At 42.5% G+C, this 27,205-nt stretch overlaps 1 protein-coding gene across 18 annotated transcripts in view; it reads left to right on the top strand.

The window, feature by feature from the left end:
* The window catches only part of SLC15A2 (solute carrier family 15 member 2), a 150,709-nt gene that overhangs the window by 64,789 nt on the left and 58,715 nt on the right, over window positions 1-27,205 (top strand). For 9 of the 18 annotated variants that reach the window (XM_085584205.1, XM_085584204.1, XM_085584199.1 and 6 more), the window contains exons 8-23: window positions 1,095-1,172; window positions 3,796-3,878; window positions 4,870-4,956; window positions 5,272-5,361; window positions 5,701-5,745; window positions 7,981-8,013; window positions 9,075-9,163; window positions 10,902-10,983; window positions 12,940-13,065; window positions 13,429-13,593; window positions 16,206-16,252; window positions 18,302-18,412; window positions 19,464-19,560; window positions 21,986-22,132; window positions 23,154-23,258; window positions 24,089-25,404. In XM_085584205.1, the coding sequence (XP_085440331.1) occupies window positions 1,095-1,172; window positions 3,796-3,878; window positions 4,870-4,956; window positions 5,272-5,361; window positions 5,701-5,745; window positions 7,981-8,013; window positions 9,075-9,163; window positions 10,902-10,983; window positions 12,940-13,065; window positions 13,429-13,593; window positions 16,206-16,252; window positions 18,302-18,412; window positions 19,464-19,560; window positions 21,986-22,132; window positions 23,154-23,258; window positions 24,089-24,265 (1,562 nt within the window). In that variant the 3' untranslated portion in view covers window positions 24,266-25,404. Of the gene's footprint in view, window positions 1-1,094; window positions 1,173-3,795; window positions 3,879-4,869; window positions 4,957-5,271; window positions 5,362-5,700; window positions 5,746-7,980; window positions 8,014-9,074; window positions 9,164-10,901; window positions 10,984-12,939; window positions 13,066-13,428; window positions 13,594-16,205; window positions 16,253-18,301; window positions 18,413-19,463; window positions 19,561-21,985; window positions 22,133-23,153; window positions 23,259-24,088; window positions 25,405-27,205 lie in introns of those variants that run through there. The other 9 variants (XR_014956500.1, XR_014956499.1, XR_014956498.1 and 6 more) reach the window with 3 other exon arrangements.

Raw genomic sequence — 27,205 nt, 5'->3', positions numbered from 1 at the left:
AATCATGTGCCAGTATAATCAAGTTGCAATATGGAACTGGAGAGGATGGGGAAAGAGTAATATTTTTGCTAAGTGTGAAATATTGGAAGTGCAAGAAATGTAGTTTGTAGTCATTTGGTACAAATATGAAGTATATACTTTTAGGTAGAGAAGTCCAACTCATTTAACATGTTAAAAGTTCAGTGTGCTCAGAGAGCCCATGCTCTTAGCTTTATTGGATTTTAGCTATTTTGCTGAAAATAAGTAAATAAATGCTATGCATGCACACAGCTGTGCACTGGGATTTTCCAACTGCAACAAACAGGAGCAGCTGAAGGCTTCATGGATTGTTCTCCTGTTAACTCTGTTGGCTTACTTTAGCCATTTAGTCATTATCCATGTAAGAAGGCAGTAATGTCTAGCCCCTGGCATTCAAACACAGAGCCCACTGCTGGTTTGCTGTTTGCAGCCAGAGCACGATGCAAGAACTGATCTGGTCCAAGAGGTGCAGGTTTCAGTGACCCAGAACTCAGATTGATGCAACCCATGCTGTAACACACCTGCTTTCCTAGTGGGTTGCTGAAAGACCTGACATTTGAAGCAGGCTGCCTCTGGTGGGATTGCTGGTGGTAAGGAAGGGAACTGGAGTTCTAGGGCTTATCCTGGGCTCCCATTTACAGAGTGCAGGCATTGGCTTCCACTTTGTCCACTGTAGGTCGCTATGAAAACAGATTCAGGTTTTTCACTCAAGACTGATGCAGCACAGTACTGATTATTTAGATCTAGTCAAATACAGAATGGCTTCAGGTTATTTTCAATGTGCTTTTTTTCCAAATTACAGTTCCTAGTACTTCTTTATACCTATATGTCTGCCCCCTCCCTTCTACCGTTTTCATCAATATCCCATTATCAGCTGCTTTTGCTGGCAGACGCTAACCCTGCTTCCAAATTGTCTTCATCAAGGGAGGACAACTGTTTCAAGGAGATTCAATTCACAGTGTCAAGCACAGCAAAGAAGATTTAAAACCAGGGGAAGTGACTGATTTAGGGAATCAAATCAAAAGCCCCAGTAACATAAGTCTAGATGTAATGAGCTGCTTTTATTTCTTTTTCAGGGGATGTGAAATGTTTTGGAGAGGATTGTTATGCACTGGCTTTTGGTGTCCCAGCGGCGCTGATGGTGTTGGCACTTGGTGAGTGGAAATAGTTGTAATAGGAGTTACCATTTTTGAGTCCAATAGATGGACAGATGAGAAAATTCACAAATTCACAAATTCTGGATGGATACTGTGATGGGAAATGTAAGGGTTCAAGGCCACCTAACAATTCCCAGTTCAGAACAGCAATAAATACCACTAGTTGATTGATGGTGGGCAGAACATGGTTTTACTGCAATCTTTTATTGTGGTACTGTAAAGGGGGTGGTCTGATGGAAGTTTCACAATATAATTGCTTTGCTCTCATGTAAAAGAAGGCACCAAAAGGATTCTCCTCATGGCTTGCAGCTTTGCCTATGAGGAGGCATGGCCTTTGAACTGCAATCTGAGGAGTCCTTAGAGATCCCCAGCTTATAGAAGAAAGGTTTAACATCCACTTCTAACTTTTCCATGGTCTTCCTGCAGCTCAGGGCCATCTTTAATGGCTCAGACTTCTGCTGCTGAATCAATGTGCTGCAGAAGAAGCTAGATGAGATGTTAGTTTGTTCTGAGCTATCTTATTTTGCTTGGCTGAAGTAATTCCCACAATTGCAGTGACAACTTATTATTATGTTGCAATAAAAAATCCTTATTATTCAAGTGTCAGGAGACAGCCAAAATCCCTGTGCTTCTTAATGCTTGCATCTTAGCCCCATTAATGCACTTGTCAAGATTTCTTCTTCAACCTTAATAAAACATTCAACAATCTCCCCATTTTTAATGTTACTCCTTGGTAGCCAGTACAGAGGACACCCCATTAGCTTTAGTTTCACATCTGCAAGCTGCTGGGAAGAGCAGTTCCCTTATTACACTGCATGTGTGAACTTTTGCCACAGCATGGGGTGACTTCTCATTCAGCTTGTTACCTTCACTGGGAGACCAAGCAGTTGTGTGATTTCACTGCAGCATCTGGGATTTTGAAAAGTCCCTCAGAGAATGTGCATGTTGCTGTCTCCACTCAAATTTCCATCAGGGAGAAGAATCAGCAAACTGAAGAAATGTTATCAGGCCACAGCTAATGTTGCAGCAATTATTTTAAAAAAAGTACATAGTCACAGGCCTGAGGTTATATTTTCCCCTGTGGCCTGTTCCTATCAGTTTAGGGCCACACTGTGTGCACACTCCATGCTATGATGAATGTTTCTAGCAGAGCAGTAGTTGGTAAAATGAACATGTAAGTATTGCAGTTTCAGTGAGGGCATTGGTGGAAATGTGTTTTAAGCTTGTGTCCTGCTGCCAGATTCCACGTCCTGCCTGGCAAAGCAGCTCTCTGTTCTTTTGTAGCATGCTAAAATGCTCTGGGAAGTGATATGTTTGAGTATGTGAGTAGCATGCAGAATGGGAGAAAATACCCTTTTGGCCCTGACTGACCCTCTCCCTGTTGATGGAAAGCAAGGATAGATTTAGAGTGAGATTTTCTGGGCTGCTAGGATTTCTGAAGGATGGTATAGATTGATACCATTTAATTCCAAATGCAGGAGCATCAGCTCCCAAAGGAGTCAATGACATCACCAAAAGGTATTTAAGCAAACCTAATGAATCATGTTTTTAAAAGCACCAGCATCTTCACAGGGAGATGCTAAAAATGATGTAGTCCAGCTACCCACTCTGGGTGATTTTGCACAAATGCAAAGTGCTACTCACCTAAACTTTCTTCAGAGGTCTCTCAAGTTCTGCAAGTTGAACCTGGATGCTAAAGGTCTTCATAGTCAGATAAAAGCAAAGGTGAGTTCCCTGCAGTGTCTCAGGCCTCTTGTGTTAGGATGGAAGTACCTGCTATTCTCCACTGCCTGTGGACTGACCCAGATAATTGGGTTAGTTTTAAAAGTTCAGGTTGTTGTTGTTGTTGTTGTTATTATTATTATTATTATTATTATTATTATTATTATTATTATATGGATTTCATGCTCAGTTTTAAGGTGCTTCTCCCTACTAATCTCTTTGGAATTCCAGTGTCCTTGAAGACTCTCATAGAACAGGAGAAATGATACACAATCAGATAACTCCATCTCTGACAGGATTTTCTGATATTCTTTGTGCTTTGAGGGAGAAAACAAAGATAAAACAGTATCTTAAATTGTATATCCCTTTGTGGAAACCATAAATGGAGGTAATTTCTGTTAATGTCTCTGTGTGAGGCAGAGATCTTTGGGCAGTTTCCATTGAAATGTGTGTGAGATGCAAGTACTCAGAGCCTGTGTTGTATCTGGATTAATCCTCACAGATTTCCAATGGATGAGGGCTGATTTCCACCATCAGGTGCAGTAATTCAATGTGGATTGTACTATAAGTTTAGTCTACAAAAAGTATAGACAAAATGAATTTTCAAAGTTTTGGTTCCCAGAGTGAATCAGATGTGGAGGTGCCTGTGGTGCCAGAGCAGATATTATGACAGTGACTTTCTAAGGATCACGCTGCCTCTTGTAGGATGTTGCATTTTCTTCCATCTATAGGCATTAAAGAACTCTTTTATATTTATTTAGTTAGAAGTGTGATCCTGTGTGCCCCAAGGGCACAGCATTTCTGTTGAATACAGGGGTGGGGAATCCTTCCCAGAAGCCAGTGCAGGATTGAGCTTCAGCTATTTGAATCCCCATTTGGATAATAATATATTTTTCAGTTGTGTTCATTGCTGGAAGTGGATTGTACAGAAAAACACCACCACAAGGAAATGTCTTGCTGGAAGTGTGCAAATGCATCGGTGTAAGTGTGTGTCATTTTCTTTTTTACACCTGAGGTTGCAGGACAATAAGGTGCAAAGGGAAAGAGGAGGTGACTTCCAGAGTTCTTCTCTATCCTGCTTTGGGATGTCTTGCTGATGAGCTGTAAGGAATAAGAAAAACATTTAGGTCCTACTTTATTCTTTCAGCATTTCAATTGTTTTCCCTTAGCTCCATGAACTGTTCAGTTGATGTCCATGTAGTAGAATCACAAGTGGCAGATGCTGGTGGAAACTGAACTGAAAGGAAAATTCAGAAACTCAGAGAGTATCAGATATTACTCCATTTTTTTTCAGATGAATAATTTTTCTGAACTTTATCAGTTCAGCAGACAGTAATAGCACACATTCATATTATGGACATTCAGCACGTTCAGTAAATGCAAGAGACACTTGCTGAAGTTGCATTAGAGCCTTATAAATTGTTTTTCATGGTGTGTGAGCTGAATATATTATGTGAAAAATACTCTCTTATTATTAGGTGGATAACGATGTTTCTATTTCAGGAAGCTGTTGCTAACAGCAGATGTTTTCTCTTTATCTAGGTCAATCCTACTGCCAAATTTACCTTGGGGAAACAGGCAGGATCTTAAAGACAGGATTTCTAAGTGAGGTCTGCCACTTTTTTTGACAGTGTGGCTCAGTGTGTTCAGTGACTAGAGCACACAGCATAAACAGGCCAGGTGCTGGACTTCAGTGACCCCTGTGGGTCTCTTCCAACTCAGGATATTCTAAGATTCAGTGATTCTATGATTCATTCCCCCATCATACTTTTAATCAACCGGTGTCATAGAAACTTCCCTGCACACAATTCATCATAAAGCATCCAATCTGAGATTTTAGAGGTCCAGCAACCCACCACCCTTAATGTTTTGCCACTACTTATATTTGGAGATGGGGAAGGTAGCCTTGAGTTGGGAATGTGACAAGGGCAGGTACAGCATGAGTGAGTTGCTCACACATTTTTCTCCCCAGTTTGCTATTAAAAACCGGCTGAAAAACCGCTCCCGTGAGATTCCAAAGAGAGATCACTGGCTGGACTGGGCTTCAGAAAAATACTCAGTAAGTGATGCTCTACCTGGTAGGTTTGGAGTGGAGAGGGGGAGATGGGCATACAGACAGGGGAGACAGTAAGAATGGTGTGGCCACACCATTTCTCACATGCATTTTCCTTTCCCTTCCCACATCTGTACTCTCCTGACCCTTAATGGACAGTTTAGGTGCTGCACTGAAATGTGGAAATGCAAACATATCCAATATCACAAGGAAGTGCAATGAAGAATTGCCATGCAGAAAGAAATAGGACTTATGCTTTGTGGCTTGAATCACCTGTTGGCTTTACATCCCTGCCTTACCTTTTTGCCTGTTCTCTTTTAGAAACAGCTGATTGGGGAGGTTAAGATGGTGACTCGTGTTCTCTTCCTCTTCATACCACTGCCAATGTTCTGGGCCCTGTTTGATCAGCAGGTACAGTACTGTGGGTACAGCTCTGCCTGCCAGCCTTGGCTGGCACCTCTGTTCTTTTCGGGTTATGCCAAAGTATCCTGGGGACACAGTGGGCCACACTCCTACCAAGTGTCCAGGGCCTTCCACCATCCCTGCTGGTCAGCCCTTCAGAGTCCTGCCAGGTGTCTGGCACAGGAGAATGAAAGGAGAGAATGTGCCCTGCCTAATGACAGGTATTACAGGGAAGGGAAGGAATAGATGGGGAAATAAGACCTCCATCACTGTCACCTTCTCTGTCCCCATGTTTTCTAGCCCCATAGAACATCTTGAAGGTTTCACCGCTGTCTGTTTTCTCTTTAGGGATCCAGGTGGACTTTGCAAGCCACAAAAATGAATGCTGATTTTGTAAGTACTTAATGTCATCAGGGCTGGTAAGACTAGTAGTAACATCCCTGCTCTTGCTTATTAACTGGAGTCTTGCAGTACTAAGAGCGTCTGCTTGGTGAATCTGGGTGAGTCTCACTTTTGGTGATTAGAAGCCAGAGGCTCTGTTAATGCAGCCACGTTCAGTCCATCACAGCTCATCTCAGCTAGAAGTGAGGGCTGGGGAGCCATCAGCAGCCTGCAAGGTCAGGGGTGCTGACCTGCTGGCTGCCAGTGGCCCTGTGACCTAGGGCAGGTAGGATTTTGAGCCTGCTGTCCCCATGGAAGACAGACAAGTCACTCAACCCTTTTAAAGTGTGACTAGAGCTGTTGTACATTTCTGCACTGAACCACTTGGTGATACATTAATGGAGTCTCTTTAAAACCAGCAGGAATCTTGTGTATAGGATAAAAATGTGATAGGGATTAATTAGCTGTGTTCCATAAAGTTCTTCAAAGGTGTGAATGGCAAATGGTGCAGGCTACAGTAGCAGATTAATGTAGGTCAGCTATCTGCCCGAAGGTGTCCCCACACTGGGCTGTTTTTCAGACATATATGTTTTAGCAGGCAATTTAGATCTTGCCTGCAGATGCTGACGTCAAAATCTAGGATTATACCTGTCCATTTTCCAGTTTAAAATTGTCTTAAAGCCACAGATTTGAGACCTTCTATGTCACTCCTGTTAAAAATTGGGCTCTCAATATGTAATAATCATTAGGCTTAATTAGTTCAAATGAGGCATGAAAAAGACTACACCTTGGGTAATATTTATCCACCTCAGAAAGACAGAACAAAGTCCATGCAGTCTATGTGATGTATATCTAAAACATTTGTTTTCTGGTGTTTTGCTCACATGCACTTAGTGATCCATTATCAGGAGAGCTAAGTATCACCAGGCGTCACTACTGGACTCTCCCAGGTGTGGAAAGATAGATTCAAGGCTTTTATTTTGTCACACCAACTTAGATAGCTCCTTGGCTTTTGTTTCAGTCTCCACTGCTCTCCCCTCATGAGCTGCCCCACCTCAAGAAGGTGAAAATTAACTGCAACATCGGAGTGATGCCAGCTTTAGGCTTGTTGGAGTTCATGTTCATAATACACTCTGACTTTCTGTTCAGTGGACAAGGGCTCAGCTAGGAAGTCTGGAGTCAAACAGGGAATGATTTAGTGTCGGATGAAGTATTTGAAGGCTCATTTCCTAATGGCACATTTCTATAGTGTGTGCAGAGTAGCATGAGGGGGTATTTGCCTGGTGTTTTTCCACTCTCCCAGGAGGCAGCTGTGGGCACAGACAGGCAGCCAGTCTAGACTCAGCTGAGGACAGAACTGGCAGACAGGAGACCCCCAACTTCCCTCCCACCCCTCCCACCCACCCCCCTTCTGCCTCCTGGCCCCCAACATTTTATTGGAAATACATTATTGCCTTCCTAATTTCTTCCCTTCTGCACCCTTCCTCCCTGTCCCCCACCCTCCCACCAAACCCCCTTCTCTCCCCATTTTCATCTTAATTTCAAATGAAAAGCATTTAATGGGGTTCAGAAAACCACCAGTCCCTCCCTGGAGACAGGTCCATCCATTCCTGTTGACCTTGCCCGTTTGTGTGAGCTGGGATAGTGATGCAAGTGTGAGGTACCTCTTATAGCCTTGAGGACTCTTGGCTCAAACCAAAAAGCTGCAGTTATCCAAAGCCTGGTAGATGCAGATGGGGAGAGGAAAGGGGTGTTTGTGCAGCCCACGGGCTCAAGGATGGTCTTTTATTATCCTTTTGGGAACTTGGCAGAAATGCCAACAGAGCTCACAGGGAAGCTCTGAGAACACTCACTTATAGGACTGGGGCTTTTCACATCCTAGAAGCAGGGAGGGAAGAAGCTCTAAGCCTGCCTCCTAGCTTGGACACTAACACCCTCATCCTTCTCCACTCAGCTGGTTCATGGCTCAGCCAGCCTGAAAGATGAGCCTCAGTACCTGTCATGAGCTGGGTCACAGCTGCCAAATATCAAGGATTGAGTGCAGCTTCCTTCTGCAAAATGATCTTATTAAACAGTGTCCTTAGACAAAAAGTGTCAAGAGCACAATATCAGCTGCTAAAGCCAACATAAAGCATTTGAGGAAACCACCTTGGCTGCAAAGGCCTCTCTGGGACTGATTACTTATTTACCATATGCACTGATACGCTATAGTGCTTATGAATCACTTGGAATATCTTTTTATTTCAGGGAATATATGTCCTTCAGCCTGACCAAATGCAGGTAAAATATATTACAGGGTAGGAAATAACCCTTAGAATGTATCTTCTTATTTTCTCTCATTTATATTTTTCTCATGGGACCAGTGGCCATTCTCTGCTCCTTTTGAAGGTAATAGCAGTGCTCCTGCTGTTTGCTGTGGTGTGGCCTCTTATTGTTCACAGGCTGTTTTGCAAGCTTGGGCTTCAGAAGATCCCGAGGATGTCCTAATGCAGAAGTTGACTCCTGCAGAGCAGTGCAGAGGTGTGGGATAATATGCCACCATAATACTTCTTGAACCAGTGCTGGCATGTGAAGAATATAACCTGTATCTCCTTTTAACAGGCTCCTGTCCTGGGATGAACATGGTTCTTGAAACATGTTTGGTTCCTCCCTTTCTGCAGGGTAGATGAAAACATGAAAGCAAGATGGTGCTATGTTGTCAGAGTTGATTACAATTCTTATGGTGACTAGCTCTGGAGAAATTCAAAGCTGTTCTGTTCCCTGAAATGTTCCTTTGGAACTGAAACAACATTTCTCCCTGCTGGTTCTTCATTGCTCTCTATTTTCTTGCTTTGCCACTTCTGGCTGGCAGACAAGCTGTGCCGCTCTCAGGAGAAATTTTGTTCCTGGGGGATTACTTGGTTGTGTTGAAGTGTGAGAAATTGCCAATCTCACAGAATAGTGCCTGTTCCTCTGGGATTTTGCTGAAGTCCCAAGATGTTTCCATTGTTGCTGATGTGTTGTAAGGTCCCACCACAGCACCAAAGGTCACCTGTCTCTATTGTCAGTGGGGTTTGTACTCTTTAAAAACATCATGTTTCAGTTCTCTCTCCAGGGAAACTGGGTCAGTGATGCTTGCTTGCCTCTTGGATGGGAGGATATGAACAAAATATATTCATGCCTGTGAAAACTAAATAGCAGAAGCTGTTAAGTGCAAACTGTGATTATATTTTAAAAGGAGGTTTTAAGTGTTTGTCCATGTCCCTTCTGTAATGGAATTATTTCTGGAGGACAGAGCTTTATGGGTTTAATTACTAAAAGATGCTTTCTAGCCACTGAACTCCCATTCTTTTGTATTGCAGTTCTTAAATCCACTTCTTATTCTTGTCTTCATCCCAATTTTTGACCTTGGGCTCTACCCCCTGATAAACATGTGCAAATTGAATTTCACGTAAGTACTTGGGGACAATGCAGATGCATCTGTGCTTTTTCTTTTGCTGTAAGTGTACAGAATAGCTTTTAAGGAAGAGAAACACAAATTTCCATTCACCTTTCCCAGTACTTGAGTATGCTTCAGTCCCAAGAGGCAGCATCACCCTCTTCCACAGAAGGAAGCAACTCATTTCCTCATGGAAATGCCAGAGGGTAAAACTCAGTGATGTTGAATTTTGCTCTGTACAGATTTTTCTAAAAGTAGATAGCCTCACTTTGAATTTGATCAACATGTTTACCACCTTGTTTCCCAGGTCATGCCTAAATAATTCTCTTCCTGAAAAGTCCCCGTGGGACCAAATTCATGGTCCCATGCTGGCTAGGATCTGAACCAGTGAGTGCATAAGGAGATTTCCATATGAGCCAAGCATTTTATCCTTAATATATGTTAGCAAAAAGTGCATTGTAATAGGAACAGACCTCAGGTTGTTTATGAGACTCACTTTATGCAATTTGTGTAAATTAACTTCAGAGTATCTGTATGCTGCCTCTGTGGACTGATGCCCTGTAGCAGTGGAAGTACATTATGTGCACTCTTGGAGTGCCTTTGTCAGTGGAATTTCAACTGAAAGGAGACAAGTTTCTATGCCCCAGCACCACTTCTGCATGTGAGCCATAGCATGGGAAAGGGTAATGAGTAGGTTGATTGGCTTAAAAAGCATGTTCCTAATCCAAACTAAAATGCTGGACAGACAAAACCACATAAAATGGGGGTGGCAGGTGCCTCAGAAGCCTTTCCTTTTACCCTGCTGGTCCTTTCCCACTGTGCTGAATTGCTGGCACCTGAAGACATATCCAAAATATTGTCCAGGCTGCAATGGTGCCCCTTTTGGAGGATATACATTAGAGGCTGTACTTCTCCCTGATACCATTGTGAGCCCATGGCCTGAACTGTGCCTTGACTTGGCAGAAAGCTTCCTGCCTGATGACCAATCACAGAGTAATTCACCCAGCAGCACAAACTCAAGCACCGACCAAGAGTGAATGCCAGGACTAAAGACCATTACTAAGAGTGGAGATTACTGAATCTAGAAACAGATTTGTCTCAAATCTCAACAACTTAATACTCAGTTTGAATCTGCTGTTCTGGATATGTATTATTCTGATTTATATCAGATTTTCTCACATAATTCTGGTAAAGTTGCACTAGCTTTGCCTTGAGTTTAGAGGAAAGCTCTTTATTTTCTAGAAATGTAAATGTATTGGCATGAGAAAAATAACCCAGAATGATGCCCCAGATGGTCAGAAACATTGATGACTACACATTTACTACACATAAACTACACATTTTTCTATTCCCATTCCCACTGCTAAATAGAATGTTACTTTTCTTTTGCCTTTCCCAAAAGGTACTTGAAGTTACATCTTTCTGTTGCTCCCTCCAACATCATGGATTAATTTAATGTCATGAGCTATTCCCACTAGAAGAGCTGGGAAAAAGATAATACGAAACTTGCAAGGAAAGAACTTATTTTCACGGCATATCAATTTTAATTGGCCTCAGGACTGGCCTCATGCAGAATAATAAAATAGTTTTAAGTTAAGAGATTGGCAATTTAAACAACCTGTCATCCTGAGTGCCACCTGTTGGACAGTTCATTACATGGCTTTGGCACATCTTTGTCGCTAAGGAATGGTATTCTATAGTTTAAATTACTTTTTTCCCCTTAATGGCACCTCTTTCATTTGCTCCATAGACCTATTAGGAAAATGGCAACAGGTATGATCCTTGCAGGGCTGGCATTTGGACTTGCAGCTGTTATAGAAGTCAAAATAAATGTAAGTAAAGCACAAGGCATTCCTCAGAAATACTTTCTTTCCATGGGATGTTATTAGTGATGTGTGGTAGATAATCCTTTAAGCCATTGTGCTCCTTGGTCAAAATTTGTAATGTTTTCTTTACAATTGAGCATACTGATCCAGTTGCTGATGATAATTCTTACCTTGTCCACTTTTCCCTCTCTTTGTCCCTATGTCTTTCTTTCTAGTCTTTGCAGTTTTGCTGTGCTGGTCATCTGTATTGGTCTATATTCTAGATTTCCATCGTCAAAGTGCTTGACAGACATCTAGTTAATGCTAGTGATTAATTTCCAAAAGGTAGTCTGTTCTCTCTCCTATTTCTTGCTGTAGCTTGCCTATACTTTTCTGTTTGGGGTCTTTTATGTGTGTATGGTGGTTTCAGGTTTGTTTGTTTTTTTTTTAATTGTTTTAAAATTTTAAAATTACTTTCCTGCTTTATGATGGGGTGGCTTTTTTACAAGTCACATTGTTTCTCTGGGGAGGCAAGTGATTGCTGACACAGGCATCAGGGCCTGCCAGGCATCCCCAGAGAGGATGGCAGCACATCTCTTATAAATTCCATGTTAGCTCCTGCAAATTTGTACTGTTTGTTTCTGGCTCTTGACCAGCATTGTGTAGACTTTGGCTGACCTTTGTCTCACAAAAGTTACTATAGGATTAATTTTTAAAGCTTCTATGTATACTTCAAACATTCTGTTAGAGTGGCTGGCTCACAGCCCTGGATTAACATCTGCTAGTTCCTCAGGTGAATCCCCTAATGAGCCTCCCACTGAAAAGAGACTGTGTGGGTTCAGGTCTTTTTTCTGATCTCTTTTTGTGAGCAAAGAAATGCTCTCATTTCCACCACTAGAATCTCTGGCCAAGCACCAAAGTTTGCTCTGGCTGTGGGTGACTCCTCTGGGCAGAGGCTCCTCCTCTGGGAGTTAGAGGCTCCCCCCTGCCTGTGCATGAAAATTTTACTCTAAAGGCCATTTTAAGATCTAAGAAAGAGAAGGATAAGATGGTCCACCTTCACTTGGCTGTGGGTAGCAGAATTTAAAAGCTACAATAATGGAATGTGCTGGATAATATTAGCAGGCCTGTTGGTCCAGAGCAGCATATGGATACAGGGAAATCAGCTCATTCTGACTTCTTTGGCAGTGTGTCTCCCCACCCAGTTAGGTTCAAAATCCCCTGCCGGCAATACCCAAATTATCAGATAAGATAGAAGAAAAATAAACAGCTCTGCAGTATTGCTGGCAGCTACTTGAAAATAAAAAGAGAAAAAAAATAGAAGTTAAAAAAAAATATTAGCTCTGCAGGTAGTACAAGGCTGACACTGATTGATGTACTCTTTCTAGGAAATGATTCCTGACAGAAGGAGATACCTCAGTGCTGGAGGCATCAGCTTACCTCTCTCAGAAAAGAAGGAATAATATCTATAAAGTCAGCTGTAGAGATAGCAAGATGTCCAGTAATGTAAAAGCACTGATTACAGACATAAAGCTGGACTGGGATTTTCATTACTACTTAACTTCTGGTCTGATTCTTTCCCTAGTCACTGACTGCAGTGGGAAATAATTATTCTGGTCACTGCTTTTGAAAGCTAAGCACAAAATTTTCCATTCTGATGTGGCAGTTGGTTAAATCCAGGCACGAGGGAGCTGTATAATGAAAGCTGTGACATTGTTCTACCTCCTCAGTAGGTGTGTAGTCTGTGCACTTAGTGGTGTGAAGAGCAATTTTTGGGAGGAATGATGGGTTGGCCATTGAGCTACTATGAGGGAACCTACCTAAAAATGATTTATGTTCAGTTTTCTCTGAGTGCAACTTTTGTAGAGGAAGGGATGGAAAAGTGTCATTACAGAGAGGAAGACTATTATGGCTAAAAATGAAGAGATATTAAAGTGCTAATAAAGCATACAGATGGCACTTAAAGCATTTTACTTTAATTAGGAAACTGATATGCCTCGACTTGTCCCTAAAGAAAGTTTAATTCGGGTCCTGAATTTGGCCAAGAACCCTGTTCAAGTGACAATCCAAGACAAGGACCTATTTCAGCAGCCTGTGGAGTCTTTTCAGGTAAGCATATATCTGGGACTGAAAGGCCTGACTTGCATGTCATTGAAGAAATGATGGAGTTTTTTTCAGGCATTTTCTAATAAAGCCCACAGATGCAAAAGCTTGTTCTGCTCCATCGCCTTAGAAGTGCATGGGAATAGCTTTACAAATGAAGCATAATATCTCTGTTACATGAAACAGAAATTGAACATTTGGAGAAGAATTTCCCTGGCAAAGGATGCACTTTACATTTACCTGTAATTAGGAATAAAGGATAACAGGATTACAGTCTCCCTTAAAGAGGGGATAGTGTTACACCTGGTAGGAAAATGCAAATCCTTTCTTATCTGAAGAAAGTGTAACCAACTTTATTTTCTTCTACAGAACCCAGCTGAGTACTCAAAATTAATATTGAATGGAGAGCAACAGAGCCTTCACTTCACCCTGCAACATCAAGGATTGACTCTTGCTTTTAACTACACTGTGAAGGAAAAATCAGTATACAGCTTAATTGTTTTTGAGGCAGAAGGAAGCCTGTCAAGCCACTTAGTGAGTGTGGGAGTGAAGTGTAAATACAGTATTAATTCAATGGCTGTGATGCTACAATGGGGTAATAGGCTCATTAATTCATTTGCTCAGTTGCAATGTCTGTCTGATTGCTCTCAGATGCTGTAAACCTCATTTCTTAGCTAGAGGCACTGGATCTGTACACATTTCTGCTGGTTGATTAATAGAGACGTTGTGGCATCTGAGAGTTTCTGGGCACACTTTATCCACCGAGTGCTGCAGTGGGAGAGCAGAGTCATGCCTGCTAGGCAGCAGAGCTGGAGAAAGCTGGGGAAACAGCCAGAGGTTTTCCCCCAAAGATGGCTCTATAAAGCAAAGATGTTAAAGAGGCTCTAGGGCTGGCCATGGAATAAAAGCATCAGAGGAATGATTCTGGTATTAGTTATTGCAAGTGTTTCGTGAAAAAGCACAGAAGGCCCATTTGTTTTGCTGAACAGAATAAATAATTAAGCTCATTTTAGGCTCTGCAGCAGAGCTGGCTGTATTTGGACTTTTGTGTATTTCTGCAACAATCAGAGAGGGGCATATGGGATGTGTAGGGCAGATTCTAATATCTTTTATGTGTAGCTGTATCCTGAGTAGCTCTCTTGAAATTCATGGTGTAATTGCACATTGTGGCAGGTGTGTAAATGCCATCAGAATCTGTTGTCATGCTAAAATACCCATTCTCTTTGCAGTTCCTCAGCCTTTTACCTTGCAGGGTAGCCACACCAAGCATTCAATATTGCATAGTAGAAACCATATACTTTCTTGAAATTAATTTAAAGAATTTGTTTTGTCATAGCATCAAGGTTCATTGCTGATGATCAAACTTTATGGTTTGGAGTCTGGAGCTCACTATCACATGAAGTTAATTTTCCCTGTGACCCTGAAAGCTGTGTGCTGTTTCCTTAAGAAATGCATACTTGTGATTTTCATACAGTCCTTAAGAAGCCAAAGCCTGCAACAGGCTTGGAGCATAGAAATCTCAGAGCTCCAGTACATCTATGCTGCCCCAGCTGTCTAGACTATGCTTAAATTAATGCCCACCCTGGCACAGGCAGGCTCTCATGTGCTGGGAAACATCTGTGCTGTTGGGTAATGCTATTGACCTGTCATTCACAGCTCTAGATAAGGGAGATGTGGAAGACAGCATGGTAAATTATACTTTTCCAGCATTACAACGCAAGAAAAGCAGTGCCAGCATCACTGCTGTGTTGCAGGGCTCACCCTCAAGTTACCTCCCTCACTGCTGGGTTTGGCCCACTCACTCAGGTGGGAGTGCTTTCCTGGAAGGATCATATCTGAAATTGGTTTATTCTCCTTTGTGGGCTGTTGAGTAGGCAGGAAATGAATTTGAGAGCTCTGGGGATCATCAGTGAAAACGAGTAATAATTTGGCTGGTCTAGCAACAAACTAGAGTATTCATCCCCATGTGTCTCCCATGGAAAAAAAATGATGTTGCCATTTATTATTTATGGCTCTGACATTTATTATTCACTGTGGCTATTTATTATTTAGGGCATATGTTATTTGTGGGTAGCATATTACTCTGAAGTACAATAGACATTAATAGATATACTGAAATTCTGGATCTTTGGTCTCAGAAACTCAGGGTTTTGCTTCCAGAAAAAAAGTATGGAGAAAGGGCCAGAAAATTTTGAGAGAGAGCCAGTTTCCAAAGTCCCTTTTGGCTTGCCTGGGTTCCATCTCTGGGCAGTGCAAATTGAAATTGCCCTGCCATCTTCAGTGGACATGGCACATCTCTGGATTTCTACCAGCCAAGAGCTTTGCTTTGTGTTCTTTTTTTGTGATAGACAACCTTAGGCCCTCACAGGGCAGGACTGTGTCTTAATTGTGTTTTTTCAGCATTGTACACCAAACAGGTTTCTCCAAATGAATGTTGATCATCTCTCTAGCTGTTGTTCTAGCTGTGGTCTCCAGGAGAGACTCTCACTCCCCAGTGTGCCCATCCAGATGGCCATTGCAGAGATCTGTTTGTGAGCACAAACAAGCATCTTGGTTTCTCCTGCTTTCTGCCTGCACATTACAACAGTTTAATCTCTTGAGTATTGAGGATCAGGGAAAGAATGAGTGATGCATGATCAACAGGATAGTAACCTAGCAGTTCCTCTCAGTTTTAGACTTCTGTGAAGTCTGTGAATATGATAAGAATCAGGGTCTGAAAGTTAGGCATTTGTAGATTATGTAGGAGTAAGGCACTCAAGTTTAATTGTAACTAGTCACTAAAAGATGCTAATGTGGATAATGCTCTCTTGCTATCTCAATATCAAGAAAAATACTTTTTTTGGAGAGTGTTGCATGCCTCAGTAGAAGGGTGACTGGCTGAAACTCAGTAGCCTTTGTTACAGAAGAGATGAGGAGAAAAGGTACGATCTCATCTTAAGCCCTTGGAGGAGATGAAATTTTGCCATTGGCTTCATTGTAACAGGGCTCCCCAGCTGTGGCCTGATGTAAAGCTTATGTGAGAGTCCAGTCGATTTCCTCAGGCTTTGCAGCACATGTGTAACTCTGCAGACACCACTATTGTCTGCCACACATTGTAAGGCAGCATTATTAAATATGTTTGATGGTTTTTTTTCTTCTCTCTTTAGATTACAGACTTGGAAGCAAAGCCAGAAAATGGTTTGGCAGCTGTTAGGTAGGAATAGCTTTTTTTTTTGAGGATTTGGCGGTGGTTGGGTGAGGGAAAGTGCTTTTGTCTAATGCATCTGTATGTAACATAGCCCAGATGTTCCTGGGTTGGAATCTAGTCCACACTTCTCATGCAAGACTTGGGTGTCAGCTGTGGAGGCTTGACAGAGTGTCACCTCCCACATATGCCATGCAGAGCTGAGAACTATTGCTGCTCACTGCCTAGGGATAGTCTGGGCTGTGATGGCAACATAAAAGAGTTCCTTCCTTGGAAAAGTGGCAAATTCATCTCACTGATGAAAGGGAGGCAGCAATTTGGATAGGAGCTGTTGCTATGTCCTTTGCAAATTGGCCAACCCATAACGTTCACCCAAACTCATGCACAAGTGTCTACTAAATTGGGTGCAGCAACAATTTTATATCCTCATAAACAATTCAGCTGGGCATTGGGCTCTGCTTAGTCCACTCTTCCTAATTTGAACTACTCCATTTAGTCCATAAACACTCCTGTTCTGGTTTGTGCTGCCTGCTGAGGTGCAGAAGACGCAAACTTGCAAAAAAAAACCAAAACCAAAAATCAAAACAAAACAAACCACCAAAACAAAAACAAACAAACAACCCCCCAAAAAAACAAACTTCCCCCCCCAAAATGGCTGTGAGGGGACAGAGTGTCAGCCTGCCACAGGAAACTGAAGTTGTGCATCCTGAAGAGCAGGTGCAAGGAGTTTTCTAGCACAATAAGATATCTTAATCAAAACTAAAACTTATAACTTATATGGAAACAGTTTGTTTAGTGTTTTTTCATAGACAAAAGACACTTTCCCTCTGGCAATTCAAAAATTGATAGTAAAATTAAACACTTTTCATTTGGCCTATGTTTTAAGATATTTTGGTTTTCAGTTCTTTAAATGGGGCTGAAATCCCTGAAGTTAGTTAAGTGCTTAACAAAAGTAAATTTTTAGTTTCTTCCTAGTGAAACTTCTTTACAAATTCTTAAATGGAAAGTCTGGGGATTTTTTCAAAATTCTCCACAAGAAAACATTTGAAAAATTCTGACTAAATCAAGTCTTCAAGGTGTTTAGTCAGTAGAAACCTTCACAAGTACAGAGCTATGAAGAGATACTGCTCTCCTAACTTGTCTATACAGACTTTCAGATAAAGGAGTTGAACATTGTTTTTAAGCTTTGTTTTGTTTGGTTGGTTTTTTGGTTTTTATTTTGTGGTGTGTTCATTTTGTTGTTATAGTTTTTTTCTAATTTCACCTTGCCCAAATCCTCTTGAAAGTCTATCTGGAATCCTGGGTATGGTACAAGGGTATGGTCTGGGTTGGAAGGGACCTTGAGATCACCTTGTACCAACACCCCTGCCATAGACAGGGACACCTCCACTAGACCAGGTTGCTCAAAGCACGATCCAACCTGGCCTTGAACATTTCCAGGGATGAGGCATGGACAACTTTGTTGGGCAACATATTCCAGTGCCTCACCACCTTCATAATGAAGAGATTCTTCCTAAGATCTAACATGATTTAACCCTACCCTCTTTCAGTTTTAAGGCATTCCCCCTTGTCCTATGGTCCATACCCTTTTAAGAAGTCCCTCTCCAGCTCTCTTGCAGGACCTCTTCAGATGCTGGAAGGTGCTCTTCAGTCTCCCTGGAGCTTTCTCTTCTCCAGGCTGAACAGCTCCAACTCTCTCACCCTGTCTTCAGAGAGGTGCCCCAGCCCTCTGGTCATCTTTATGGCCTTCTCAGAATTTGCTGCAATCTTTGTTGGTCTATGAGATTGGATTGCCTGGAGGTTCTAGACCACAAAAAGTGAGGGTCACTTTTCATAGAAAATAGAGTAAGAGGGTAAAATTACGCAACAGGGAAAATAATCTTGTATTGAAAAACTAGGCAATTAATCAGACAAATATTTTAGTAACTTGCAGAAGAGACTCTCATAAACTTATGGAATTACAGAATGCTTTGAGAGAGTATGCAAACTGCTAAAGTGTCTGCAATTATGTTTTTTCTGCCCTGTGTGACGGGTCAATAAAATATGGTTTCTTTGCAGATTCATTAATGGTTTGAGCCAAGATGTCAACCTCACCATTGATAGCAACAGGTTCATTGCTGTTCAGAAAAACTACAGTGCTTCTGAGTACTCACTTCTGGAGAGGGACATGTAAGTTTCTCTTCCTGAGCTGAAGATCCTTGCTGAGGCATTTCCTTGGGTTCTCAGTCTAAGAGCAAAACCTGCATTGCTACTGTCTTGGCATGTGGTTGTGGGGGGCAGATGTTTGTAAAAAGCAGCATTATAAACTCAGTGTAGAGCAGGTGCTCCAGGCCACTCATGTGTGTGCAGAAGTTTTTATTCACATTATGTGGGGGCCTGGAGGGAAGAGATTGGCCATTCCTGTGCCAGTGGAGTAAGGTGGGACATGGTAAAGTGTCCTTTGCCATTTAGTGCCTGCTTTATTTTGTTACTCTCTCAGGCCCAGGCTCCTGGTGTTGGGGTGCTCTCAGGGAAAGGCCACTTCATATTCCATGCTACCAAGTGTTAATATGTGGGCTGGTAACATCAAGTAGCATTACATGGCTTTGCAGACCAGGCTTGTTAGACAGGGGCTCCATATGGCCATGGTTTGGCAGCACTGGAGTTGGCTCTTGTAGGGTATTTCTAGCATTTCCAATGTTTCAAAACAAGCTTCATGGCTTTTCTCTGCATCAGCTCCATCCAAAATATTTATTGCTGCAATTTAGTAGGACGCAGCCATTGTGGCAATGCTGCTGAGCCTCTGTGCCATCTCACACATCCAAAATCAGAAGAACAAATATGAAGGCTAATTTGCTTTGTTGAAAGGAAACAAAGTTGCTTCTGGGTCCACATCTGTGATTTCTTGTTGACTACTTTTCTGGCTTACATTTCCTTAAGAAATGCAGCAAAATCTGGGAGGAAAATTGACCTAAGGGCAGAAAAATTATATCAGCGCTAAGAAAAAGCAGAAACCATTAAAAAATGTTAGCAATGACCTGGGCCATTAGGTAAATTCCAGTCAGTGTCTAAGTGTTTCTGGAAGGATAAGATAGCAAGAACTCCAGTGATTATCTGATGTAAGTGCTACATCTTTACATCTTGCATCCTCTCTGCTCCATTTCAGGGGCACGTTTGATAGCTCTGCTCTGTTTCTTTATGGAACTAACTGGGAAATACTGTCCTTCATCCTTTTATCTAGATATAATAATGGAAAATGCATAACTGAAACAGGAGAGTTCCCCCTGGAGCTGGGGCTGCTTGACTTTGGTGCCTCATACACCATTGTGATAACTAATGTAAGTGTTCCTGTGATGGTAACACACTCCTCTTCTACTCTCTGGTAGTGCTTTTGTTCCTGTGTTGGTGGCTGTCACTTGCTTTGTCCACTCTGATCCCTGGGCAGTAGCCATCTGAAGGCTGTCTGTAATCAAAGAGATAGTAAAAAGTTTTGGTATCTACATAAGCAAGGTGGGTGTGTATTTGTTCCACCTTACACTGTGATCATGTCAGATTGCATGAGTTAAAAAGAAGTAAAATCTTTTCCTTGATAGAAATCCTCCACAGAAAATCATGTGATCTGTGGTTTGTGCTGGTCTCATGCCATCCTTGAGCAGTTAACATTGACCCAGAGCACTGCAAAGCATTATTATCACCTGCCAAGAGCTGACTCTGCTTGTGGTCTTTAAAATATTGTACCTGGTGGTGCCTCACACCCAAAAAAATTGCATAAACAATCTGCTCTATCCTCACATTTAGCTTACTGAACTAAAGTCTGATCTTCCAAGATTTTCTAAATTATGCACAGGGGGAAGAGGGACAAAATCTTGGGAGGATGTTGGTGATTTTGTACATCTGTTTCATCCTCTCACTGTCTGTACAGCTAATTTGGAGCCTAGTGTAAAGTCAAGGCAAGGTTTTCTGAACAGCCTAGCCCTGATGGGGTCTGAGCACTGCTGAGTGGGTGGATTCCTTTCCCTGCCTGCCAACCTCTCAGACACACTGCTTCAACCCTGGTCCAGCTGGCTGGAGCCACGGAGATGAACGTGATCAGCTTAGTTCCCATTTTAACCTTTCCACCACAAAGGCACACAGACAAACTGGGTCTGACAGGACACACTGCTAAGCTGCCCTCTGGGACTTTGGCTGCTGTGCTGTGATGAGCAGAGCAAAGTGTTGTCAGCTACTCCCTGGCAGTAGCATCTCCCTGTTGGGCAATTAATGGGAGCTGTTCATGTCTGCAGAGTCCAAAAACATTGGGGAAAAAATATAGTCATGAAGCACCTGGCATTTTTTTTTTTCCCATTCCAGTAGCTGGAGTGGGATGTACAGCCCTGGAGGGAACAAGCAGATGCTGCCATCTGTGAGCGCAGAGATTTATGTACCTAAAACACACACACTTGAAGTGATGTTGGCCAGACCCCTCTTCCATAGCTGCAAGCCTCTTTCACCAGATGAGAAACCAGACAGAGAAGTTGCATTAAAAATATAACACTGAGAAAATTGCCCCAGAGCCTCTGGTAACAGGGCCAGCTGATGTAAATGTGTCCCATGTCACTGTGCCAAGGATTCCAGTTTGTGGTCCTAGCTGCCTAAGTCCCTGCTATAGCCCTGGCTGCTGAGAGTGGCTCTGTGCCTCAGCCCTTCTGAACCCTGTGCTAGTACTTTAATATTTTTCATCCCTTGTTTTGCCATCTCTCTCTCTGTGGTTTCTGCTGTCTGTAGAGAATTAGTTTGCTTGAGGCCAAGATCACTCTTAATTATTGCAGTGATTTGTACTGAGCCCTGCTCCTCTGCCAGGAGTGCCATATAGAAGAACCAAGAATACAATATATTAGGCTGCTAATGTAGTTGAACTGTGAAACTTAAATCATGGGGATGCTGCCTTCTACCCAGCCTTCCTCAGTGTGCACTTACATGGTGCTTGTGACATTTTTTTATGGGCTAAAGAGCAATGCACAGCCCTCCTCTCACCCCTTTTAGCCTGCTGAAATACAGTCTCTTGATTTGCCTCCCTGGCAATGATTGGTGATTAAGAACATCTCATAAACATCCCTTGTATTTTCCCAAGTACTCCCCTTAAACACAGGGCTTTCTGCCTGAAGTCATTTCAATCTAGTGTTTTCCTGGCTTCTAGTCAAATCTCTCTCAGCCTCTGAGCCTCTGTGCATCACAGGCAGTATTAATTACACCTGGGAAAAGAAACAGAAACAATTAGGAATACAGCTACCATAACTATCTGAATAGATCTAATATGGAGCAGTCTTTGCTACTTTTGCATTCCTGACCTGAATTTGTTTGGGTGTCAATGATATCATAGGGAAGTTGTACAGTGCTGATAAAATGGGAGCTGTGACCACATGGATTCAATGAGCACTTACCCTCTTATCCTTTTTTGACCCTGGGGACAGCAGCAGGTCACAGGCTCTGTCCTGGAACCTCACAGGCTTTTCCCAGCCCCGCTACAGAAGACAACTTGTTGGTTTGCAATAATTCAGGGAATTCTTGTGGTAGCTAAATGAGTTGGAATGTTTCCATCCTGCTCTTTCTGCCCTGTCCAGCTGGAGTCACCATAGTTTGAGAGCCATAGTTTGCTTCAAAGGCAGAGCTTTTTTTCAACCTCTGCTTAAAACTATGTTTTTTGGTAAATTTGCTGCTGTTGTCCAGACTAAGAAAGATCTGATCTTTCAGCAACTAATCAGTGTGCCTTTATTTTCCTGCTAGATTTCTGGAGGTGCTGTTGAGATGTGGAAGTCAGAAGACATCAAAGCCAACAATGTCCATATGGCCTGGCAGTTACCACAATATTTATTGATATCTGCTGGGGAGGTGATGTTCTCCATTACGGGTCTGGCCTTCTCCTATTCTCAGGTACTCCACTTAAAGATAAGGGCCTTACAATTAGACTTCAAGATTTATTTCTGCACCTGTCATTGACTTGTCATACTTCCTTTGACGTGACACTAACAATGTTATCTATCATTCAGCTGAAAGTGGGATTGTAACACAGCTTTCTGGGTGCCCTCAAGCTAAATTAATTCATATTCTGAAGGTACCTGTTCCCAGTAATACTTGGAAATAACCTTTTCTGGTAAACCTGTGAACACAGAACAGAACTGGATGGTTTACAGGAAGACTGAATATTTTTATATCACGGTTTTTCCCTAGTGAAGTATTTTGTGCTATGTATTTTTCAGTGATAAAAAGGTAAGGTATCTCAAGGACTGTAAGGTGGCATGAGGACTTAGCACCTGCTTTAAATTGAGAGACTGAAGGGGTCTAAACATGCAAGGTTGTAACAAAGGAGCAAGGGGTAATGAACCTGCAAGGGATGATTTGATTGTTGTCTGGGGAGGTTGATGAGAAGAGAGGACTGAGACATTACATGGTCAAACAGCTACTGAAGCTGCTCAAATCTATCCCTGGAGTAAGGTGCAGATGTTTATTAATGAGGATGATTAATGCAGTGGGATGATCTGTAATGGGATGTGAAAAATTTGTCCTCAGCAAGAAATTTAACATCAAGATCCAGTCTCTTTTCTAAAGGTGTGTACAGCCACATGGCACAGACTCCAAGCTGCAGGGCTGTGTGGCTCCTTGGGCATCCTGATCGTACCATTTCAGATGATGCAGGTTGGGGATGACCTGGACTCAACTCTGCAACAACAGCATCTCCTCCTTCTTCATGTGTCCTCCTGTCCATGTTCTGAAAGCTCCTTGTATGCAGATGTTGAGATTAACCACAGATTAACCACTCCACACAGAGGAAATTCCACCATCTCCTCCTAGGCTGAGCCCAGTGACATCTGCACTGGGCAGGACTCCAGAGGGTGAAGCAGGGCCGCAGGGCACAGCGCGATTCCCACTGATGAGGCCCTTCTCCTCTTTTCAGTCTCCAGCCAGCATGAAGTCGGTGCTGCAGGCAGGCTGGCTGCTCACCGTGGCTGTGGGGAATACCTTTGTGCTCATTGTTGCTGAGGCTGCACCAATGGCACAGGTATGGTTTGGCTCTTAAAACAGAGGTCATGCTTTACAAGAGGCTTCTGGTGCTTCTGGATGGCCATGTCCTGGTGCACAGCTTCTCTGCCCAGCCCCAGGCTCCTGCGCCTGAGCTGACAGCAGCTCACTCTGAGCTGTCCCCCAGCCCCTGCTCTGTGGGGCCCTCAGTGGTGCTCCTCTGGGGAGCACTGGTCCTCCCTGGCCCTCCCAGGGGCTGGAAGTACCTGACCTGTGCTGGTAACTCTGCTGGAGCTCAGCTCTAGCAAGCTAGCTGAGCCTGAACACAGTGGTAGCCACACGTTGAGTGGCTCACCAGAAATGAGACCAGTGGGCACTCAGTTCATCCTCAAGGGTCTCACTTGGGGAATCCTGCCAGGCTGCCTGTGGCATCCCTGAGGTGTCAGGCTTACAGGGGGAGCTCGTGGTGCAGAGGTAGTTTAATTCAGGCAATGAAACTTTTGGGATGATGCCATGAAGGTGTGGACTGGGGCTTATTTCTTGCCAGCATGAATCTATCCCTCTCCCAAAAGGATCTTGTAGGCAAAAAGCCCAGGTGGATATGTTCCAGTCAGATTTGTAAGAAAATATTTAATGAAACCAACTCAATCTGACTGTTTTGTTTCAAGAGGTATCACATATTTGCAATTACATTATGTATACAAGCATTTACCAGAAAAACAGGATGAGAGAGTTTCTATCTTGTGAGCCATTTTGAAAACTAAGAAATAATTTTCACCCAGCTCTTTAAAAAGCACTTGAAAGTGCAGAGATATCCTCCAGACTGAGAGTCTGGGGTCTCCTGACCTGCTGTTCTTTTTTCTTTCCTAGTGGGCTGAATTTGTCTTGTTCACTGTTCTCCTCTTTGCTGTGTGCATTATTTTCTCCATCATGGGATATTTCTATGTCAGTGTGGATCCAGAGGACCTAGAAGAAAAGGAAGAGAAGAGAGAGACCTCAAGCAGAGGAAACATGATTGGTCTTGTTACTCAGAAAACAAAGCTCTAACACACCATGGGTTGGGATTTTTTTTTTTAAACTCAGTTGTGGGAAGGTGAAAGAAGGGTAGGGACAGTGTTATTTTATTTTAGAGTATTGGAGTCTTTGTTACTCAAAATGTAACCACCTTATAAATGGGACCAAATAGCCCTCTATAAAAACAATGGGGGTCCTGAAATCAGAGCAAAACTCCCTGGGAAAGCTCCTCAGGTATTAAAAGCCCTTATTAGTAATTACAGTGTAATTTAAAACGTGCCCATCTTTTGAAGCATGGAATGCTTTCCTATGATTTTTCCTTAGACATATATTTAGGGAAACAGGGAGGAAGGGTGGAAGGAATGCCATATGACACAAAAATCTAGAAATGTTATGAGAGAAGAAAGGAACAACTATTATAGGAATTAGGGAAGAATAGATGTTAGCGACAGAAGGATTTTTAATGCTATCATCAAGGACTGTAAGGGTTACACGCAATCCCAGAGGATTTCATCATGTAACTCTCCTTATGAGTATTTCATCCCATTATTGCATGTTATGAATGGTTGTGATTTATGATTTTCACCTTCAGACTCAGAAGTAATAACAGGGAATTAAATTCTGCAGGCTAAAATATTCCCAAAACACTGCTGACGAAGACAAGCATGCTACCACCTCTCCCATTTTTTCCCTAGAAGTTTTTAGAAACTGATGGTGTTCTTTGATTAGACATGATTAGAGAATTGGTTTATGCTTTCTTATTTCAGAATTCCAGACAGTTATTTGCCATTCCTATACATTAAGGCTTTATTGGGCATTTCCTTTTACAGCACCTGTCACTGCAAGTTAGGATATGGCTGATTTCTTATCTCATGCCTCAGTTATTCCCCACTGGGAGACAAGTTGCAGTAGTTTCTATAAAATTCCAGGCATCCTGCAGTGAGTTATTTACAAGGATGCACTTTATAATTTTTTTAGTCTACAAGAGGAGACCATGGCATATGAGTTTTTTCTTTTTCCTCGTTTTTCTGTCTCTACCAGACTTTGGATATAGCAATTTTATTGGAATTGTGATATAATTGTCTGATTTTCCTCAATTGTGTGAAGCTGTGATTTCATGTTCTGCATAGGAGTAACTCAACCACTGCTGATCTAGTAAAACTCCTGAGAGAGCCCTGCCTTCCTCTGTCACTTCAAGGCCACAGTTGTAACAGGTCTGGCCTAATTTAAAACAAGGTTCAATAGGATCTTCAGGTTCAGAATAGATTTTAAATACGCTTTTCTCTTCCATCTTGGCATTGGCCATAGGTGGTTGCTGATACTTGGATTCAGGAGATCACAAAATACATGTTTAATTCCTGTTCAGGACAGTGCTAGGAAATACACTTAGTTTAATACCTCAGGTCCTTTGATGTGCTGCCAGTGTGTTTATATCTTCTTGAGTAACACTAACAAAACACAGCTTTTTGGATTTAACTCACAGCCTAAGATTGTTCCCTCTGCTTCCTGTCCTAAGTGGGCACGGACTTTCACCACTAGTTCTGCATAAGCTCCTGCCTGCTGTGAAGTAGCATCAGGGGTTGTGCCAGAGGGTGACCATGGTCTCATCAGATAAATGAGAAGAGGCTGCAGATGTGCACGCAGGAACACTTGGGGTGGTTCAGTCCATGCAGAGACATTTATTAAGCTGTGGTGGCTGGATCCGGGCAGCTGAACCCTGCAACTCCATGCAGAATGAAGGGCATTAAAAGCCACCAATTAGGTCATCCAACCTGCTTCTCAGAAGCCAAATGAGGAGTATTCCTCTCTGTTCTTTCTGGTATTGTTCTCCTGCTGTGATTCTTTGTGTGGGTTCTTTCTTCTCCAAGCATTGTTGTTTTCCTAATCCCATTTTATGACACTGTGAATCGGCTCAGAGGCTGCTGAATCACTCTGCTGTGATGCTGTTTGACCAACTTCCAATTTGAAGCACTAATAGAAAGCACTTCTTCCTCCACCCACTGCAAACAAAACAAAAATCCCCAACTGAAGGAATGGCCAGGCTCCAGTAACACTGAACAAACACAATTTAGAATTATTGGAGCATTTAATTTTTTATAAGCCTTGAATTTAAAAGTATGTTAGGGTTTGAGGGCATATGTAGTGTAGAGACAAATGAAAATTATTGAAGCACTTTCCTTGGGAAGCATTGGTAAGCAGTTCAAAGTTGCATGAGGGAAAGCAAGATTTCTAAGATTACATATGTGTGAGAACCTCCTGATTTTTTTTTTTTTTCCTTATTGGCGACACTACCAGAAGCTGTCACAGACTCTGAGCTTAATTTAAAGGGATCATTCCAAGCTCATAAAAGATGCATTTAGGATGTCATCTGTATGTGCTTTTTAGACTCTTGATGCCAAATTGCCCTTTTCCAAACATCTCCATGTTCCAAACCATCACCATAATGCTGGGGGGAGGAAAAATTGCAATTCACAGTTGGGAAGATTATGAACAAGAAGGCAATGCTATAAATAAAGTGCTAACACAAGGCTAGGGGCTGCTCCTGCAGCCCCTCACATGAATTTCTTGGGGGACTACAGGGCTCTGTTCACATTTCTCTCAGAGATGAACTGGTTACTTCTTCCCACCTGCTCATCATCACCTATTGGAAGCTTTTTCCTTTTCTGATCTGCCTGCTTGGTTGCTCATATGATCCTTCCCCACTGCTTCAGCTGCTGTTGTAGCTTTGCTAAGTTGTACCCATTTATTTGGAATGCACCAGCAGTTTGGAGGGATGCTCACAAACAGCCAGGAGCAGGCTGGGGGCTGTAACAATGAACTGCCCCTTCTGTAGCTGGAGAAGGTAGAAAACTAGCACATTCAGCATATCACTTCTCCAGTTTTAGAGCCACAGCTACATCCTTGGAGGCCTTGCATCACTTTCAAATGGACTCAAGACTGGATCAAAGGGTTGAGACTTGATTCCATTGAGTA

This window comes from Lonchura striata, chromosome 7, assembly GCF_050655825.1.
Source record: "Lonchura striata isolate lonStrDom1 chromosome 7, ASM5065582v1, whole genome shotgun sequence".
NCBI classification, from domain to species: Eukaryota; Metazoa; Chordata; class Aves; order Passeriformes; family Estrildidae; genus Lonchura; species Lonchura striata.
The sequence above is the reverse complement of the archived record's forward strand: the minus strand, read 5'-3'. Positions and strand labels throughout refer to the sequence as shown.